The sequence below is a fragment of the Podarcis vaucheri genome (assembly GCF_965113315.1).
Source record: "Podarcis vaucheri genome assembly, chromosome: 14".
Taxonomy (NCBI): domain Eukaryota; kingdom Metazoa; phylum Chordata; class Lepidosauria; order Squamata; family Lacertidae; genus Podarcis; species Podarcis vaucheri.
Window position 1 is genome coordinate 45,391,071 of NC_138752.1, and position 20,849 is coordinate 45,411,919.

Sequence of the window (20,849 nt, forward strand, 5' to 3'; positions counted from 1 at the left end):
AGTGGGGTCTTCTCTTCTGGGCAGCCCAGGACCCACACACACACTGCCCAGGCTTGCACCCTGGGGAAGTCACTTCAGTGCTGCTAATGCAGCAGTTTGACTTCACCCCCAAAGGCACCCTCCATTGCCTCTCGAGACAGAGGGATGCAAACAACAACAAAGAAAACTGCAACATTTGTGTCATTCGCAGAAGACTGCTGTAAGTAGAGTGGTACCTCAAGTTAAGAACTTAATTCGTTCTGGAGGTCTGTTCTTAACCTGAAACTGTTCTTAACCTGAGGTACCACTTTAGCTAATGGGGCCTCCTGCTGCCACCACACGATTTCTGTTCTCATCCGGAAGCAAAGTTCTTAACCCCAGGTACTATTTCTGGGTTAGCAGAGTCTGAAGTGTCTGTAACCAGAAGCGTCTGTAACCCAAGGTACCACTGTACTGTAAGGTCTTTGAATGGAATGTAGTTTAAGATCGTATTATACAAAATGTCAGAATATAGCAAGAGGCATCAAAATGTGACCGGATTACATCATAAAAACGTGATTAATATTACGAAAACACAAAATACAACCATCATCATCATTCAACTACGCAACAACCCTAGACAAAACTGATCAAACCACACACACGCCCCACACACAGAGCCAGTGGAGTGCAGTGGTTGGAGTGCTGGACTAGGAGCTTGGGAGATGCTCGGTTCAAATCCTCACTCAGCCATGAAATTTGCTGGGTGACCTTGGTCCAGTCACAATCTCTCTGCCTAACCTACCTCACAGGGTTGTTGTGAGGATAAAATTCGGTGGGGGCATATTGGCTGCCTCCAGTTACTTGAATTTTATTATTGATTTAGGTTGTGTGTGTTTTTTTTTAAAAAAAGCAACTGCATCTGCACACACAGACACACAAAAGGATTACAGTATGTACTATACTGTACTAATTAAAGTCTGGATCCTACGGAGCGCTATTGGGTGGCCATGAAAAACCACTCAGTGGGGATCTACCCCATCTAAGGAGTGATGCCAATTTGCGCCTAACAAGCTCAGCTGTCCCCCGCAAAAAAACCTCCCTTCTTTCCCCTGTCTTCGAGGCAGAACTCTATGCGCGGAGCCTCTGTTTCCGGGAGGGAAGCTAAACACGGGGGGACCTTCCCTGGCTTTTCCCGTTTGTCTTCTCTTTTTTTTTTTGTATATTATAATTTATTGACCTTGTCCCTCCGCGCGCTCGCTTCCTATTGGCCGCTTTCCCTTGCCAGTCCCCGCCTTCCGCCTGAAGGGAAGCTGCGTTTTGATTGGGCGGGCGGAGCAAAGGTTGGCGGAGCTGCTTCCGGGTGCGTCGTTATGGTGACTGGGGTTGCCAGGTAGTAAGCTGAAGGTGGAAGCGAGGCGCGCGCGGGGCGGGGCGGGGCGGGGTTCGCTTACTGGGCCCCGTTCGGTCAATACGGGAGGGTGGTTGGGGTGGGGGGGTCGGTCCCGCCGGGTGGGGGTGTCATGTCGAGGTCCCAGGGCGTCCGGGTTCAAAGTCCCAAACATGCCTGCAGCAAACCGCCACTGCCTCTCAGACCGGCCTACCTCGCAGGGTTGTTGGGAGAGGAGGGAAGGGGCGGGGAAGGAAAGGAGCCTGCATGCTGCTTTGTGGACGAAGGGTGGGATAAACAGAGCAAGGGATAAGGGGCCACTGAGGCTCCCCTGGCCAGTGGCGTAGCGTGGGTTCTCAGCACCCGGGGCAAGGCAAGTAATTTGCGCCCCCTAACCCGTGGATTTTAGCACTCGAGTCTCTTCCGCGCGCCCCCAGATGTTGCGCCAGGTGCAGCAGGCCCCCCTGCACCCCCCACGCTACGCCACTGCTCCCACCACAAGTCTTCAGGACAGCCTTCCGAAGGCTGGTGCAGGGAGAAGGTCTCTCCGACCCACTGCCAGGCTTCGGAGCATCCTTCCGAACCCTGGCGGCGGGAGGTGGTCTCTCCGCCCCACCGCTAGCGTTCGGAGGAGGTCCGAGGACAGTGGGGTTCCTGCTTCCTCGAGGAGGGCCTGCCAAACGCGCCCCCCCAAATGTTGCGCCCGGTGCGGCCGGCACCCCTGGCACCCCCCACGCTACGCCACTGCCCCTAGTCACAGGGCCGGATTTAGGTTTGATGAGCCCCTAAGCTACTGAAGGTATTGGGGCCCTTTATATGACCAGCTGTCCTTTGTCAACAACAGATTTTTGTGTGTGTTGAATATATGCTATATGGTAATTTATGGACCTAATAGGTATCTAAAGCCAATTGCACATCACAAAATATGTATTTTATCAAAGTAATTGTTGAACTGAAATATAATTAAGAAGAAGTATATTAATAGCGGAACATGAGTGTGACCAAACTGCAGGAGGCAGTGGAAGACAGGAGTGCCTGGCATGCTCTGGTCCATGGGGTCACGAAGAGTCGGACATGACTAAATGACTAAACAACAACAAATATTAATAGTGAAAAATTTGGGGGCCCCCCAAGAGAATGGGGACCTAAGCTATAGCTTGTTTAGCTCAGGTATAGGCAAACTTGGCCCTCCACATGTTTTGGGACTACAACTCCCATCATCCCTAGCTAACAGGAAAAGTGGACAGGAGTGATGGGAATTGTAGTTCCAAAAACATCTGGAGGGCTGAGTTTGCCTATGCTTGGTTACCTTATACACTGCCTAGTTGTATGTCGAAACAGCGGTGAGAGTGGCCACCCACCTAGGGCGCTGGAGGGTTGTTAGCCCTTTCCACAAGGCATCATGGAGTTGCGCAGAATATGGAAAAGGTGGTGGTAGGGGACTTGGAATGTTGGGGGGACACGTTGTGCCCCTATAGAACTGTAGAGTTGGAAGGGACCACGGGGGTCACCTAGCCCAACGCCCTGCAATGCAGGAAATCTTTGCCCAACTTGGGAATTCAGACCTTCAGCTCCTGAGATTAACAGTCTCATGCTCTAGTGACTGAGCTATGCCAGTAATCTCTCAGGCCTTTGGCTAATCAGATAACTGATGGCCTTTTGAACTGGGTGGTGCTGGTTTTTTGTTTGTTGCTGTATTTCTGTGTTTCTATGCCGTAAACCGCCTCCTGATCCTCGAATGCAGAATGCGTAGAAATGCAATAAATAAAAATAACATTTAAGGAGAAGTGGGAAGAAAGACCCACAAGCAAGTGTGCCAAAGTGTTTCTGAACTCTTTGCAGCTTTACAATCTTGCCCGTGTGGTTTGAACTACAACTTGGGGCTGCCTGTATGTTTTCAAGCTTTTTTTGGTAACCTTGGCAGTGCAATCCTATACATTTTGTGGAAGTCAATCCAGTGGGGCGTACTCCCAGGAAAATGTAAGGTTAGTTGTTATAACAATTCTCATTTTAAACATAGTTATTGATGAGTGGGACTCTGCGACAAAATGCAGCCATGTGGAACGCTTCTGTTCAGGGTTCCAGCTGTTCAATTCCATTCGCTGCTGGTTTTCCCCACACAACACACACACACACAACATTCTGTGATATGTGCCCATTCAGCAAGCTTAATTTTCATTGCCCTTATTGGGTGTTTTCTCTCTTTGGGGAATTGAGGTGTGTAAACTTGTTCCCAGTACTCAATACATTAATATCTTTGATCCCGATCCCCCCATTGTCAGCACTCACTTCTGTCCCTGGGGATGTTTTAATCAATGTCAGGTGGGAAGGACTCCTCCTATCCTTTACATATATGTGTTGCCTTCTTTTTCCAGCCACTCCATTTCCCCTCCCACCTGATTTTCAGGGTTTTTCCTTCCACTCAGCATTCTGTGCCATTGTGTTCTTAGGGGGCTGCTTTTTGGTGTTGCCTCTTTGACAGTTCCCCCTAAAGGTTCTTTAGGTAAATATAAAGGGACCCCTGACCATTAGGTCCAGTCGTGGCCGACTCTGGGGTTGCGGTGCTTTACTGGCTGAGGGAGCCGGCGTTTGTCCACAGACAGTTTCTGGGTCATGTGTCCAGCATGACTAAGCCGCTTCTGGCGAACCAGAGCAACACATGGAAACACCGTTTACCTTCCCGCCGGAGTGGTACCTATTTATCTACTTGCACTTTAACGTGCTTTCGAAGTGCTAGGTTGGCAGGAGGAGGTACTGAGCAACAGGAGCTCACCCCGTCACAGGGATTCAAACCGCTGACCTTCTGATTGGCAAGCCCTAGGCTCTGTGGTTTAACCCACAACATTTGCAAACCTTGAGGTTGACTTGAGTTGGCTGATACCTCCGTCTTCTGTGTCGGTGATGTGGTTTTGAGTAGGAGGACTTGGAACTGCCATTAGAAAGAAAAGTTATATCGTAGCAGTTTTTGGCAGCCTGATGTTAATCATGTTTACTTGGAAGCAAGTTCTACTAAGTACATTAGGATTAACTTCTCTAGAAGCCCTTCTTTTAATTATTTCTTGCTTGATCCTCTGTATGTTTGTTGGAAATTCTGTAGATTCTAGTGTGATTTTCTGCACAAATCTATTGATTCTGTGGTAGACAGTTAAATCCTGATGTGTATTGTGGTTCTGGTAGGATGTGCTGTGTTGGTAGGTATTGTTTTAACAGGATAGGGATTAGACAACTATGACACTGAAGAATCAAAAATAAGGATGAGCTCGTTTGGTAATTCTCTGAATTTTAAAATACTATTTTGTTATTTAATAAGCAGGTGCTATTTTTCTAGAAAAAGAGGTGTCGGAGCTCACCATGAACTTCTCCCTTGTTCTCTTAGGATGGCAATTGTGCCCACCTGAGAGTTGCTGGAGCTGAGTAAAGGGTTACTTCCAGGTTTCGGCGCTTGTGCATGCACATTAGCGCTAAATCACGCTTTGCGCATGCGCAGAAGTGCTGAATCATGACCCGCGCGTGCACAGACACGGCACTGAACACTGCGGGTTGCGAACGTGCCTCCCGCATGGATCACGTTCGCAACCCGAGGTTCCACTGTATAGCAAATCAAAGCAAGGCTACTGGGGAGGAGAGGAATAAGCGCCTCTGAGCTCATCTTTCCAATTATTTTCTCTAAACTTAAATGACCTCCTCCATCTCAAATCCAGTGGAGTGTTTCTGAGCCTTGTTCTTGGAGGCCGTCCTTGATCACTTGTGCCAATGCTGGACTAAAAGTGTAAGCTTGGCTGCCAGCCATTTCCTTTTTTAAATCTGTCTACCCTCCGTCAAAACGTTTGAGACAGATATAGGGCACACTTCAGAGAAGGCAGCTCTGTGCAGAAAGGTAGGATCTGGTGTGTGCGGGTGTGTGGGGTCACACTGTGATTTTCACACTGCGGGGGGTGACCCAGCAAGGCCTTGTGGTGTTTTACACAAATAGAATAAGGCCCAAGGCTGTGCTGCTTACATTTATTTTTATAACGGCACCATTTTACTTAAGGACATTCCCCTCCCTTCTCACACACGAGCTCAAATCAAATCCTCTTCGAACCTCTCTTGGTATTTGTTATAAGTGTCTCATTCTCTGCAAAGCAGAACAGAGAGGCAATTGTGTTTCTACATTTAGGTTTCTAATGTCTATAAGGGAGGGCTCTGCTTTGCAAACCTAATTGTAGCAAGCCACTTTAAATTTCACCTGCAAAAACTCCCTTTAAGAATGTTTTAAAGCATAGTTGGTTGATACTAGCAGGATAAGTCCATAGCTGTCATGTGCTACGTGGGACTACCTTTGAAAGTGACTCAGAAACTACAACTAATCCAGAATGTGGCAGCTAGACTAGTGACTGGGAGCAGCTGCTGGGACCATATAACACTGGACCTAAAGGATCTACGTTGGCTCCCAGTATGTTTCTGAGCACAGCTCAAAGTGTTGGTGCTGAGCTTTAAAGCTCTAAACAGCCTTGGCCCTGTATACCTGAATGAGCATTTCCACCCCCATCATTCAGCCTGGACACTGAGGTCCAGCTCCAAGGGCCTTCTAGCAGTTCCCTCATTGTGACAAGTTACAGGGAACCAGGCAGAGGGTCTTCTCAGTAGTGGCCCCTGCCCTCTGGAACTCCCTCCCATCCAATGCCTAATTTCCTAAAATAACTGAAGGCAGCCCTGTGTAGGGAAGTTTTAAAAAATGTTTAGCTGAGGCTCAGAAGACTCTGCTAGCCTCACCAAAGCAGCTTCAACAAGCCTCTGGCTGGTGAGGAGACTCGCTGCACCCAGGAGCCCGAAGATATCCTCTTTGGGCTCTGGGGTAGGTCTTCTGAGAGAAGTGCATTCCAGGACCTTTTTTCTGGAAAAAAGCAGAGTCCAACAACATCCGGTTCCCCCACCTCGGGGGGAATAGGTGCTGATACCTATTCTGTAGGTATGTAAAGGTAAAAGGTCAAGTCAAAAGCTACTACAGTGGTACCTCGGGTTAAGAACTTAATTCGTTCTGGAGGTCCGTTCTTAACCTGAAACTGTTCTTAACCTGAGGTACCACTTTAACTAATGGGGCCTGCCGCCGTTCTGTTCTCATCCTGAAGCAAAGATCTTAACGCAAGGTACCATTTCTGGGTTAGCGGAGTCTGTAACCTGAAGCCTCCGTAACCTGAGGTACCACTGTATGGGGTTGCGGCGCTCATCTTGCTTTCAGGCCGAGGGAGCCGGCATTTGTCCACAGACAGCTTCCCAGGTCATGTGGCCGGCATGACTTGACCATTTCTGGTGCAACGGAACACCGTGACAAGTGCCAGAGCACATGGAAATGCCGTTTACCTTCCCGCCACAGCAGTACCTATTTATCTACTTGCACTGGCATGCTTTTGAATTGCTAGGTTAGCAGCAGCTGGGACAGAGCAACGGGAGCGCACCCTGTTGCGTGGATTCGAATCGCCAACCTTCTGATCGGAAAGCCCAAGAGGCTCAGTGGTTTAGACCACAGCATACCTACAGAATAGATATGAGCACCATTCCATCAGCATTAAGTGCTACTGAGACCCAGTGATTTCATCAGGAAGAGTTCAGCATGTGCTCAAAATAGGTGGCCTTTTGAAATAGTTGAACTTTGCTGGGGAACTTTGCTTGACATCTTGTACTAATAAACCAACTCCTATCTTCCTTGTTGGTTTCTGCTGTCCTTAACCAGCTTATTCATTTCCTCACATCATCCTAAAATTTAGAAAACACAACACTGTTCACTTGGTGAGGCATCCGGGAGATCTGATGTGCAACACAGTGTGAAATGGAAGTAGCTTTGTTTTATGAGTGGCAATCCCAGACTGCTTTGTGGGTTTTTAAGCAGGGTGTCCTTGTAAACAACTTTAAACAGAATGCTTCCCTTTTTTTCTCTTTTTTTTACAATAATGTTGATTGAATACTCTCCCTGTAGAAAATTAGTTTCTAAAGCGGCGAAATGGAACTCCTTAATCTGGCACCATGCTTATTTGGGGCAAACCTTTCTCCAGAAACGAGAGACCCAGAGTGTGGTAAGGAAATTTATCTGGCTATGGATCCGGAGGCTTTTATCTCCTGGGCACGGCTGTCTAGAAGGTGGTTTGCTATTTCCCTCCTTCTTGCCTGTTTTGTGTATGTTGCTGCTCTTCTGCTTTCAATGGAGTTTGTTTCATATTTTTTTGGCATTCCCCTACATGTGTAGATCATGGATCTATGGTAAGACTGAGAATCATCTGATTATATTTTCCCCCGACTAGTATGTATTGGTAATATAACCCCTTTAATTGCAAACTCTGGTAGCGAGTACCCACAGGAGCGGAGCCATAACAGGAAGAAGGTATCAGCATGCTAGGAGAACCCAAACATTTGCAGAAACACAAATAAATGTGTGTGTTTTTTATTAAAAAAAAAACAGCTCAGTGAGATTGAGCTTTCTGAATAGCCACAAAATGTTGAAAAAGAAATGGGGTGGGCAGTGGAATTCATTCATTCATCTTTACATTTGTAGTCCGCCTTTCCTGCAAGAAGCCCGAGGTGGCACACATAGTTCTGCTGCTTCCCATTCTATCCTCACATCAACCCTGTGAGGTCAGTTGGGTCGCTGGTCCAAGGTCACCCAGTGAGCTTCCTCCCCGAGTGGGGGATTGAATCCTGATCTCCTAGGTGTTACTCCAACACCACTTCGCCAGCTCAGCGTGACTGCCTTGCTTCAGCTCCTTACAGCTTTCACTAGCATGGAGTGGGGCAAAGCTGGCAGAGAGAAACACTTCTGCTAGATGGTGAGGGTATATTATAATGTTTTCTTGCAGGTCCTGTCTAAATGTCATGAATCGCACAGGTAAATGATATGAAATGCTCATAAAGATAAGAGGTACAGAGGTGATTTTGCTTCTCTGTCCACCTTTCTCTGAAACTTCTTTAAGAAACACCATTGCCCCTAGCATTGGAACTCCACTATGTATATTGTATGTGGCATCTGGTTAGCCTCGCCCCCCTGAAAGTCTGTTTACTTCTGTTTGGCAGTGCCTGTGGTCTGTGGGTTGCGGTCCTGTTTTTTAAAGTGCGGTTGTTCTGTGTCTGGTGTCTGTTCTTCCAGATCATGATGTTCTGATGAATATGATAGACTTCTCTCTCTCTCTCTCTCTCTCTCTCTCTCTCTCTCTCTCTCTCTCTCTCTCTCACACACACACACACACACACACAGAGAGAGAGAGAGAGAGAGAGAGAGAGAGAAACCAGCTGTCTTTCTTTCTGCCTGGTTGCCCAGAGATAATTCTTACTTGCCACAAGCAACCAAGCAGGTGGTTATATTTACAAGCCTGACTTAGTTGGCATGTTTGCATTTGAATATTGACTCCCTGGTACAAAGCTTGTATACAGGCGTCCCCCCACATGCATAAAGGGTTATGTTCCAGGCCCCCATGTGCATAAAGGAAATCATGTAAAGTGGGGCACACCCATTATACGCCTTCTCTGCCACTCTCTCTTCAACCCATACTAAAAAATACTCTATTCAAAGATATCCACAACTAGAATGGAAGCTCTGAGGTTGGCAGGAAGCTAGAGGTCGTGCAGGAAAGCGGCTGTTCTTGCTGTGCAACCCCACACATCAGCTGTTAGGAGGGGAGGCTGAGCAGCATGTACAAAGCCTCCAGCCTCTTGAGGGCTCCCTCCGCCCTCACTGCTGTCCTCTTTGGGCTCTGGGGAGGGTCTCCACGAGAAGTGCAGCTCTCTCCCGTGATTGCAGGTTTGAATTGAATTATTTAATAATTTCCTGGCGCCACGCATATGCACGGTCGTGCACAAATCTATCAAGCATAAGTGGGGGAATTGCCTTGACTCCCTGATACAAAGCATACTCTGTTCATTTTCATGCCTGTGATTTGAGAGAGAGGTGGAAGGCAATGTCGCAATACAAAAGAGGCCAGAAGGCAATTGGCACAGCCCTTGTATACTGATTTTTACATGTTGTGAAACAGGCCCTGGAGGCTGGGGAGCTGCTATGTTGGATTGAATCTGTTCTGTGTGGAAACAGGAGAGTGGAAGGTGGTTTGCGACCAGTTTGTGTAATGTGCTCTTGTTCTCTGCTTCCTTCCTGTAATTCCAGGACGAACCCTAGAAGAAAAGTGATGGATCTCACCTCTGTGATGATTCTTCCACTGCTTTTTGGCAGCCTGGGGGTTTTTGGGCTCTTCCGGCTGCTTCAGAGAATGCGTGTGAGAGCCTACCTGAAGGATGCAGTGGTGGTGATCACAGGAGCAACTTCTGGACTAGGGAAAGGTAGGTTTCTGAGACATTTGGCATGGAGATGGAGAGGAGAACAGCCTGTACAGGACAGCTTGTACATTACTCAAAATGTTTCCTCGGGAAATAGGGTGTTACTAAACTCTCATCTCACACCACGAAGGTCAAGCTTAGCCTTACAGGATCAGATTCCTTGTGAAAGAGGAGGGAACCTGAGGAGTCTTGGTTTTTTAATTTTATTCTTCAGTAGCATCTCTTAGCAAATATACAGGTTGAGCAGGTGGGAGGCAAGTCACAACAGAACCTCTGGATTTTACAAATGTTCAAAAAATGGGGACTTGGCCGTTGTGCATGTCCTCATCTCTAGATGAAACCCAAAACCTGCATTGCATCTAATTTGTTAAACTTGCTAGTTTACTCACACTCAATTTAAATATGTACCAATTCAGATTTTAGGGCTGTAACACCAGCCTGTTTTTGTCTCTATCCTTCCCCACTTTGCTTAACCTGCCCAAGGCTTGGAAAACTCAGAAGCTCCCTCAATCTCTTGTGCCATTTTGATTGGCCTTATACAGATGTGGCCCTTTTCTGTGTTTGGGAATTTTTCGTATGGGTCAACATGGCAACCTTTGCTTCTTAGTGGCAATGTGGCAATCCCAAAGGCAGCACCAAACTCCCCAGTATCATTTATATTACATATACGCACACACAGCAAGCAGAACACCAGAACAATAGCTGCTTCCCAAAGAACACATGGCTTAAGTAAAACAATAGAGACTTCCACAAGATACAGAAACACCTCATCATTTAGCCCTTCTGGCTGGTCCTTAATGTTTCTGGGATGGAAGGTGGCTCCAACCCAGAAACATTAAGGACCAGCCAGCAGTCTGTTCCGACTTATTGCCTGCTACTTTGTTCCCCATCTCCATCGCCTTGTTAATTTACTGGAAGCGCAGGGGCATGCATTGGCAAGGGCATGAGGTGAATCAGGACCTCCAAACTCCAGGTCTTCTTTGCTGGGCCTCAGATCCCCTGTCCTCCCCCCCCCTCCATTTTTTGGGTAAAACTTTAATGCAAGGTTTCCTAAACTTGGGTCTCCTGCTGTTGTTGGGCTACAGCTCCCATCATCCCTAGCTAGCAGGACCAGTGGTCAGGGATGATGGGCGTTGTAGTCCTAAAACATCTGGAAACCCTGCTTTAATTTGGTGAGTGGAAGACTAGCTGCCCTGCAAAGTGCAGTGCTGGTGAAATCCCAGCCACCTGCCAGCTTGATTTGCCCCAAGTCACTCTGTACATACTTCAACTTCCATCAATCTCAGCGAGCATGGCCAATTGCCAGGGATTATGGGAGTGGTAGTTTAGCAACATCCAAAGGTTCCCCACGCCTGCTATTGGTTCTATGAGTCATGGGGCCTATGAAAAGTACCTAGCAATGCCAAACCTTCCCTGGTGGGGAGGACTTTCTCAATCCATGGCATTTTCAGTCACTCCCACGCAAAAATGGGGAACCTGCCCCTATAGTTGGGTAACACCTGCCCTAACCTGTTTTTTTCCAGCTTGGAGGCAGGTCTCAGCCAGTGATTCAAACTCAGGCACCCCACTCCAGTCAATTCTCCTATGAGCCGAGAACGTCCTTAAAATGGGTGGGGAAAGGGAAACAGTTATGCAGCCTTCTGTAACTTAATTCACCGGCAACTGACGCGTGGCCCCCGGTGGAGGTGCTTTCCTGTTCTCTGCAGAACAGCGTTGAAAGCCCTTTGGGAACGGAATGTCCTCACTGCCTTATCGCAGCTGTGCGATTGGTCGTTGGCCCAACCACAAGCTTAGAAGCGTGGGTTTCTCCTCAAGGTGCTGTGTCTTCTTGGGAAGGAAGAGCTACCTTAATGCGTCATAGTGTACTGGTTCATCTGTACCACGGCTATGTCTCCAGATTTTGTTTATTTGGTTTTTCCCCTGCCCTTTTCCTCGACAGGGACTCGAGGCAGTTAAAACTGAAACAGCTAAAAACATGGGGGTATTTATTGAAACACACAGATTATTGCCATAAAAATATCACAGTACCAGCCCTTTCCTTAAAACCAGTTCCCAAAAGCCCGTTGGAACAAAAAAGTATTCACCTGCTGGCAGATGGACAACAAGGAGGGAGCCAGTCTGATTTCTCTATGAGGGTAGTTCCAAAGTCTGGGAGCAGCCATCGCGAAGGGTTGCTGTTGCATGAGATACTTTTAATTAGAAACAAAAGGGATTGAGCTCTGCTTTGTTGAAAATGAGTTCCGTGCCACTGAGCTGCGTCTCCCCCGCCCCCCAAAATATGTTTGACAGATTCGTACAGGATCCCAAGGAGAACTGAAAAGGGCTCACAGTTGGACTGAACCTTGGAAACTGCCTTACACCATTGGCTTCAGTGTTGTCTGTTCTCTGTTGGGAGTGGTTTTATAAAGTCTCAGGGCAGGGAAGGGGTTCTTTCCCAACCCAGCTCACTGGCGATGGACCTTGGGACCTTCGGCATGTAAAACATGTTCTCAATCATGAACCTGTGGTCCTTATCCAAAACGGTTCTCCTAGCTGATTTATTCATTACAATATTTCTCTCTTCCTTTTTAGGAAATGGAGAATATCATCATTATTGTTATTTATTAAATCTCTATACTGCCCTTCATCCGAAGAACACAGGGCAGTTTGCAATATGAAAACACAAAAAAACATACCCTAATAACAAACAAAACCAATAACCTCCTTAACACACACACACACTGTTTAAAAGGCCATAGATGGTTTAATTAGCCTGGGAGAAGAGGAGTGTTTTCTCCTGGTGCTTAAAGAGATGTGGTGAGGGTGCCAGGTGAGTCTCCCTGGGGAGAACATCCCACAAGCAGGGAGCCACCGCAAAGGCCCATTCTCGTGGTGCAGCCTTCTGGGCCTGCCATGGATACCAGACCAGTCTTGTGATGCTCATGCCCAAGTAGTTTCAAGAGCGTTGGAGCACTGACTGTTTTTGAGGCTATTCAATGGTCGAACAGGTTCAAGGAGCCTTCCCCAACTTGGTCCCTCCCCTCAATGTTTTGGACTGCAATTCTCAGTCAGCTCTAGGCAGCCTATCCAGTGGTCAGGGAAGATGGGAGTTGTACGAAGAAGGCTCCGCACCCCATGCACATAAAGGGGAATTATGTTCTGCAGTAGCAGCGATACAGTGTAGTATGCTGGATAAAGGTCTTCTGCCGAGGAGATCAGTGTTCAAATCCCTGCTCGGCCATAAATTTTACTGGGTGCCCTTTGACAAACCAGTCTCTCTCTCACGGCAATTCTATTTCACTGAAATGCCGAATCTAAAATGTGATCATAGATCCATGTATGCTTCCCTCAGTGTTCTGCTTTATTCACCACCTCCCCCTTTCATTTACCAGCAGAACCTTTGAATAAAGAAATTAAATATAAAATTGGGCTGAGGCCAAAACACGTGTCTATGAAGAAAAGAATTATGGGACCTGTGGCTATTCAGATGCTATTGCGCTACAGGTCGTCCAACCCATAACTGATCCAAAGTCAGCTTCATTGGCTAAGCCTGGGCTTTACAATGATTGGGAAGGGCTGCTTTAATCCATTTCCCCACAATACAGCATGCATAATTTTGTAAATCGCAATCATGTTGTCCGTCCCCCGCCACCCACTTGAGTTCTTCTTTTCCTAACCAAAGTAGTCTCTAACTTAATCCTGATCATTTGGCCATTTTCTCCACTGATTCTAGATCTACCAGTATCCTTTCTGAAGTGCATTCACCTAAAAGAGCATTCCAAGTGTGGTCATGCAAGAGTTGTGTAAAGGCATTTTTTCCCCCTGTCTCTCTCTCTCTCTCTGCCAAGAATGCGCCAAAGCTTTCCATGCTGCTGGGTCAGAACTGGTGCTGTGTGGTAGGAGCAGAGAGAGACTTCAAGACCTTCTGCAGGAGCTCTCCACTGCTGCTGGCCACCCAAAGAACGTAAGCAAGGGGGGGGAGGAGGAGGAGAGACTGTAGGTCAGTGATGCTATTCATGCAGGTCACAGGTTTATGGGGTTGTGGGAAGAGGAGAGGTGGAGAGGGAGAGAGGTGGAAAGGGGAAGACAGTAAAATGTCATTCTTTTACATGGTACATTTGCAGAGCTTTTGTGTCCGCATCATGTACACAGGGATTTTGTTTTGCTGGCAGTGCAAGAGTCCAGAGGGTGGCAGGGCATGGTTGGTTGCAATGTGTTTTGTTTCTGTGTGCTGCTGGATCAAATTAACCCCCTTTTAAAGCCAGGGTCGGTGTCAGGCCTCAGCATCATTGAATGCTCACTGAAGCCTGTGTCCCACTGCCAATCCCTGGTGCCTCCCATTCTTGCTGCTGCTGCTGCCTGGTCTGTTCTTTGAGCAAGCAAGCAGCAAGAGCAGCAGCAACCTCTGTAATAATAATAATAATAATAATAATAATAATAATAATAATAATAATAATAATAATAATTTATTATTTGTACCCCACCCATCTGGCTGGGTTTCCCCAGCCACTCTGGGCGGCTTCCAACAAAGATCAAAAATACATTAAAATGTCACACATTAAAAACTTCCCTGAACAGGGCTGCCTTCAGATGTCTTCTGCAAGCCTGGTCCTTGATATCTCTGTATTGTGTGTTAATGAGATAAGCTAACTAGGCCTGAAAGCACCTTGCCCAAGGTCCATCCCCTCCCCACCCCAAACAGAAACCTGGAAGCAGCCCTGTTTTAAGCCATATAAGCCAGTTGCTCCTTCCAAACGTTCTGGTAGCAGGGGTGCCAAGCCCTTTGCCCCCTCCCCAGTATTTTTTTGGGGAGGGCGTTGCCCCCAAATGTCCAGAGCATGCATTGATTTATAAACATTTCCCTAGATCCCTGTGGCATGTATATAATGCCATTTTATCTTCCCAGTATCACACTGTGAGAGAGGATAGGCTAAGAGAGTGGTTTCACCAAGGCTACCTGGTGAACCTTGCAGCTGAGTAGGTTCAGATACTATTATCTGCTTTTTTCTTTTCTTTTTCAACAGCCCCATAAACACCACACTGTGGTCTTTGACCTCGCTGACATCAAAGCAGTCGTTGGCGCTGCCGCGGAGATTTTGAAGTGTGCAGGCCATGTGGACATCCTGATTAACAATGCTGGAATCAGCTATCGCGGCACAATTGTGGACACCCTAATGGAAGTGGACAGGAAAGTGATGGAAACCAATTACTTTGGCCCAATTGCTTTGACAAAAGGTACACTGTAACAGCCTCCTCCTGTGTCTTTCTGCACACATCCTAACGTTTCCTGCGGTGGTTTCTGTGCCCCACTTCTTTAGCAGTTACACCTCTGCAGTATTATACATTTGCTTCCTGCATTGCAGGGGGTTGGACTAGATGACCCTCAGGATCCCTTCCAACTCTACAATCCTATGATTCTATGTAGACCACTTAAGTGCCATTCAGAAGGCTTACAGCTAGGCTGCTAAGGGCACAAGGAGTTACATTTGTCTGGCTCTCGCACCACCCTGGAGTTCTTCATAAGGCCTATGGGACGTGCTTCATGTAACAGTCTTGAAAACGACCGTGGTGACACAAACCATAGGCTTACTTTCAAGCTAAAATGGTCCTTGCTTGCCATTTTAATATCTTCCTGAGCTGGAGGAGAGCTTGTAGAAAAGTGAAGTGGGCAGGCATCAGGCAGTCGACTTTTGGCTGCTGATCCCTCTTTCAAAGCAACTCTCCCTGCCCTTGTAGCATTTCTCTACATGGAGGGCAGCAGGAAACTGAAAGAGGTCTGGGGAATTGGCTGTTACACACTACACTGGTGGGAAAAATGTAGATGCAGCCCCTCAGCAGTTGCTTGGTGGAAATGTTGGCTCACTAGCTCCACTGAGTCTTACATTCCTTGCTTATAGTCTGTGTCTGCCTTTCTCAGCCCTGGGTCCCTAGATGTTTTTGGACTACAACTCTCATCACTTAGCCACCATGGCCAGTGGACAGGAATGATGTGAGTTGTAGTTTTGAGAGCATCTGGGGACCAAAGGTTGAGAAAGGCTTGTCTATATAATACAGGGATACAATAATTTTGTTTGCACCTTCCTTACTGAGCTTCTGAGCAAGTAAAAATGGGACCCACCTGTGCCAGCTGACCCTTCTCCAGTGTGCATCCTATTTTATGTTCAAGGAGATTTCTTAAGAAAAAAGGACTCGTTTCTTTCACTGAAATCAGTGGAACTTTGTTCCAAATAGAGTTTTTCAGCATCAGGGTAGGAACAATTCCTGCCTTGGATAAGAAGTAACTGCAAGGTCATCTTTTGGACCCCAGTGTGATTATTTTGCCTCTCCCTTCAGGAAGCATTTCTACAAATATTGCAACTTCAAGGTCTGCTAGGAATCCCCAAGAAATTGTGACGAGGATAAATTAGGCAGTTGAAATACATTTGCGTAAGACAGTTACACACACACACACACACACACGATTCTAGGTAGCAGCATAAGGAAGAAACCCTGGTCTCCCAGGATCGAAGCACACATTATTTCTCATGGCAAGATTGTGGAGTTGCATTCTCATTCTCTCTCCGTCCCTCCTCCCTCTAGCGATTCTGCCTTCCATGATCAAGAGGAGAAAAGGCCACATCATCGCCATCAGCAGCGTTCAAGGCAAAATTGGCATTCCTTACCGCTCGGCTTGTAAGTATTCTTCACAAGGTTTGGGAGGGGTTGGCTGCTCTGGAACCACCAGCTCACCAGAAAAGGGCAGCCAGCATGTTATAGTAGATACAGCACATATAGAGCTCAAGGGAGGGGAGCCTCAGGCCAGTGCTTTTCAAACGTGGGTCTCCTGCTTTTGTTGGACTACAACTCCCATCATCCCTAGCTAGCAGGACCAGTGGTCAGGAATGATGGGAGTCGTAGTCCAGCAAAAGCAGGTGACCCAAGTTTCAGAAACACTGGCTTAGGTGAACCTCAAACATTGGGAAGAATAGTTTCTGCTCTCCCTATCTTCATCTTTGCTTGTCTTCAGAGAGCTGGGTGTGACTTCCACAGGGCCAGTCCTACTGCACAAAGAACTCAATTTCTATGGGTGCCAACAATGCAGGGTCCCATTTTAGAGGGGTGCTTTGGTATCTTCTGCATCACTGGAAGGTAGCATACATCTTGCGTTGTGTAGTCCAAAATGCCCAACTTCATTCTGGATAATTACTGCCCTTACCCAGGTAATCCTCCCCCTACATCACATTTACGTTAAGAATGCAAACTTTGCCATCAAAATCTGCCTAAGTAGTTGTGCTGAATCTGATTATAGCATTCATGCTAACCTAACAGACTTGGAACTTCTCTGCATATATTGAAATCTAACCCTCCAATACTAAAATAAGAAATTGGAAAAGGAACAGGGTAGTGCCATTGTTCGTAGCCTGTAAAAAGACACCATGCTCAAAAGCTCCTGCTTCATTTGTTTGGCATAAACCTGTGTGATTCAGCAAAGACCACATTGGAGCTGAGCTGGGCAAATCACCCTGTTTTCCCTCTCTAAAACAGAAATTAAGTATTTCACGTGATTATGAAGATGCTTGCAGAGACCCATGCCAGTTTACAACTTGGTTTTGAATGCTTAAAATCCCTTTAAGATCCTCCCAGATTTCCCTTTAACAAGAAGCTGTTTAGCAGCTGGCATACTATTAAAGTCTACCCATCTTGGGCTGGACCAAGGGCCTGTGTGCTCCAGCACTGGCAAGATGTCATTGGAAAGCTTGTAAGCAGAGCAGAATCAGACATAAGCACCCTTCTTGCTTGCCCCAGCAAAAGCCTACTGCCTTGGAATAGGCTGCATTCAGTTCTGGTAGCTAATAGCTATTTACGCTGTTACATGCCTCATGCAAAAGGCAGCTATGCATTTTGACTGGGAAGCTGCAGATCGGAAGTCAACTGAAATTGTGTCACCTTTGGGGGGTTTTAGATGCTGCCTCTAAGCATGCCACCCAAGCCTTCTTTGACTGCCTACGAGCAGAAGTGGAGCAGTACGACATCGACATCACAGTTGTGAGCCCCGGCTACATTCAGACAAATCTCTCACTTAATGCCGTAATGGCAGATGGATCCCAGTATGGAGGTGAGGACTAGCTTTGCTTGTGTAAATTATATGTATCTGTTGGCGTACAGGGAGTGCCAGTGGAGGGAAAGGGGAAAACCTGGTTTCTCAAAGTTTGGCATTGACTGAAAAGGCCCAATATAAAAACTAGCACATTTAACGAAGTTGGACAATCTTCAATGGCTTTAGTGGCCCATGTTCAATGGTCACAGACTTGTTTGCAGAGTCTCACCTCTGCACATCTCTTGATCTATGGGCTTAATTTGTAATCTTGAGCCTCCTGGATCCACCAACAGAAAATAATCTCTAGAGGTAGGTAGTAATTTGTTGTTCTTTTCAGTAATGGACAAGTCAACTTCTGAAGGCAAGGCAGCTGCAGAGGTGGCTCAGGTGGTTCTGAGTGCTGTTGGGGAGAAGAAGAAGGAAGTGCTGGTTGCTGGCTTCATGCCTTCTCTGGCCGTGTACGCGCGAACGCTCTGTCCCAGCCTCTTCTTCCACTTTATGGCATCTAGAGCACGGAAAGAAAGGAAAGCCAAGGATTCTTAACCAATTGGGAGTTCATTTTAAACCACTGGTTTAAAACCAGAAGCTACCAGCTGATGTGTCCAGGGTCTGTGGGAATCATGAACTTCAGGATTGTTTAAGTTGCATCTCTAGCTTGCGGTGAAGAGTCAGAGCCAGGCTTGTGCTGCTTGCACATCACTGATGGCTGCTTTCACCACTTACAGCTTTGTTGGCTCCCTGGGACAAAGGGCTTCATCTGCAAAGAGTTAGGCCATGGGAATTCTCCTGCGTGTTGAAATGAGCAGGAACTGCACACCTCCACAGCTCCCATTCGTCTTATTTGGGCTTGTCCACAAGACAACAGGCTACTGGCAGCTTACTATGTTTACTTTCCTCTGGCCTGGGCTCTCATCAGCTGAATGTAAAATACTTATTGGGGGAGAACGAAAGAAAACCATTGCCTCCAGTATCATTCTCTTAAGAAACCTTAAGTGGTTGCAGCCTGCTTCTTTTTGCCATGGTGGGGAGAAGGGATGCAGGCAGCTGAAATCAAATAAGCTTGTGCTGCACATGCATTGCCCAACTGCACTTACTGCATTTTGGCCAGGGCTCAAAAGCTACCACCTCCGCTACCCTTATTCCTAGTAGCTTAGCTTGGTATTCTCACCTGTTAAGCTCAGAGTAGGTCCTGGGTAGGAACTACAGGTAACTCCACTAGCACATCCAAGTATCAGAAAGCTGTTGTCCCCCCCTCCCATTATATGGGAGGTATGATGCTGCAGCTTACCTTCTTTAGGCAGATCCGAGTTGCTAACTGCTATTAAAATAGACATGAAAGAGGAACTACATATACTGTTTGCTCTGCAGCTCATCTGAATGTAGCATCTAGTGCGCAAAGAACATCCTTGCCTGATAGTAGTACCAGCCTCCATCCCCATTCAGTCTTACTGATTCTCTAATGGCAAATTCAAAAGCCTGATTCCTGAAAGCATAATTGTTCGTAGACAGACACAGTTTCCATGCTTCTGTTAAGCTAGGTAACACAAAGATTCCTTGCAGCAATCACACAACTCCGTAGAACTAACAAGATGGTTCTCAGAATTCTTAACCTTGAGAGTAAATAAATGAACATTAGTGATTGCTTGTACCAACAGAAGCTAAAACACTTTACATAATATTTGTGCTTTTTTCACCCTTCTGGTTTATAATTTGAGGGAATTACTGCATTAGTTACTTGCAGAATGCCTGTTATAATCCTGGTCTCCAGCAAGCAAATACAGCTACAGGAATCTGCTTGGCGCACTCAACAGATACTGTGACCACAAGGCTGCAGGATTTCAACCCTTGGCCAAACTGACCTACTGAACAGAAGCAGCAGCAAGCTCTCTGCTTGCTGTACTGGATTCCAAGGGCTAAACATAGCACTGAGTTCTGGCTTTGCCCTTGTGGGATGCCATTCCAAGGTCACTAAACACTGCACAAAGGTCATGTTGCAGCTATCACGCTAAGAAAATATACCTGTATGTGATCTGAGCATGCTGACATGCTTCCATTCGCAAGTTCAAAGCTTGTACTGGAAGTCACAATAGTCTTACTCTTTCCCAGAGCCTTGTGAAAATACCCAGGGGTTCTTTTAGGATTTATCAGTTAAAATGTGATCAGAGAGGGAAGACTTCTTGTTTCCAACTAGGAAATGAAGACTTATACACAATCCACAGTTCACTGAAAAGTTAAAAGGAGCAGGGGACTTGACTAAATACTGCAAGAGCAGCAGCTCTGCCTCAAGTTCCCCATCCATAATGGCAAGTAGAATGTACCTCATGCCCAACTATCATTACACTCTTATGTCACCAAGCTTATTCAGAGGAAGCCCATTCATTTCAATAGGTCCACTCTTAATTGTGGCTAGCAATGGCTTCATCCCTGAGTTCCCCATCACTGGGTAGCAGGGGCAGGATCCAAGATAGGTTGAACTACATGCTAGGGAGGGAAGAACATAACATGGATTTTTTTCTGCCAGATAACAAATTTTAAAGAGGGTGCATGCAATAATGATTGAAATAAAGTCCTGTTATAGAAGAGCAAGTGGTCTGCCTACAATTTCACTTGGGGGGGGGGGACTGCATGCGCCAATTGAATTTTTGTGAGTGTCATAGGGGCTGGCAGTTTATGGAAGATCATTTGCTTACAGAAGCAAGTTTTAGTGTTATAAAACACAGAAAAGGGGGAAAGAGATACTTAACAGACCTGTTCTTTAACAGTGTACTGAGACATTCAAACACCACGTGCTTCATTTGGGCATTAGTATTCAGAATAAAAAACAAATTCTGGAGAAGTGCTTACAAAATTTAAATTTGCCATTGAAGTGCTACTTTTTACAGGGCTGAAGTCCATTATAAAGGTTATTTAATCCCTGTACAATTAAATGAAGGGAAGAATTGTTCTTTGCATGCTAACAGTATAATCTTAACACCAGGTAAAATCCAGCAGAATTTGCAAATTCAGCCTTGTCTTAGTTAACATTTTAAGTTTTGCTGCGACTTTCCTGCACTGCAAGGCTTACTAAGCTTTGAGGGTAAGTAAGCCCTACACAAAGGGACGCGGGTGGCGCTGTGGGTAAAAGCCTCAGCGCCTAGGGCTTGCCGA

The 20,849-nt window shown here is 46.5% G+C and overlaps 1 protein-coding gene across 2 annotated transcripts; it reads left to right on the plus strand.

The window, feature by feature from the left end:
* Positions 1 to 1,209: 1,209 nt before the first annotated feature.
* Positions 1,210 to 20,284, plus strand: DHRS7B (dehydrogenase/reductase 7B). Of its 2 annotated transcripts, none has more exons than XM_082199885.1 (7): positions 1,210 to 1,351; positions 9,477 to 9,649; positions 13,474 to 13,589; positions 14,650 to 14,860; positions 16,205 to 16,297; positions 17,568 to 17,720; positions 18,040 to 20,284. In XM_082199885.1, the coding sequence occupies exons 1-7, from the start codon at positions 1,332 to 1,334 to the stop codon at positions 18,243 to 18,245; spliced, it is 972 nt and encodes a 323-aa protein (XP_082056011.1). In that variant the 5' UTR covers positions 1,210 to 1,331; the 3' UTR covers positions 18,246 to 20,284. The 2 variants fall into 2 exon arrangements, with proteins under 2 accessions (XP_082056011.1, XP_082056010.1); XM_082199884.1 differs by lacking the exon at positions 1,210 to 1,351 and adding an exon at positions 7,224 to 7,401.
* The last annotated feature ends 565 nt before the right edge of the window (positions 20,285 to 20,849 follow it).

What these genes read in the sequence shown, in the direction of transcription:
- DHRS7B (XM_082199884.1), top strand. Translation starts at nt 7,352, where the DNA reads ATGCTTATTTGGGGCAAACCTTTCTCCAGAAACGAGAGACCCAGAGTG. An exon ending in CTGCTGGCCACCCAAAGAAC is followed by an intron (nt 13,590 to 14,649) that starts GTAAGCAAGGGG and finishes CTTTTTCAACAG; the next exon opens with CCCCATAAACACCACACTGT. An exon ending in AGATGGATCCCAGTATGGAG is followed by an intron (nt 17,721 to 18,039) that starts GTGAGGACTAGC and finishes TGTTCTTTTCAG; the next exon opens with TAATGGACAAGTCAACTTCT.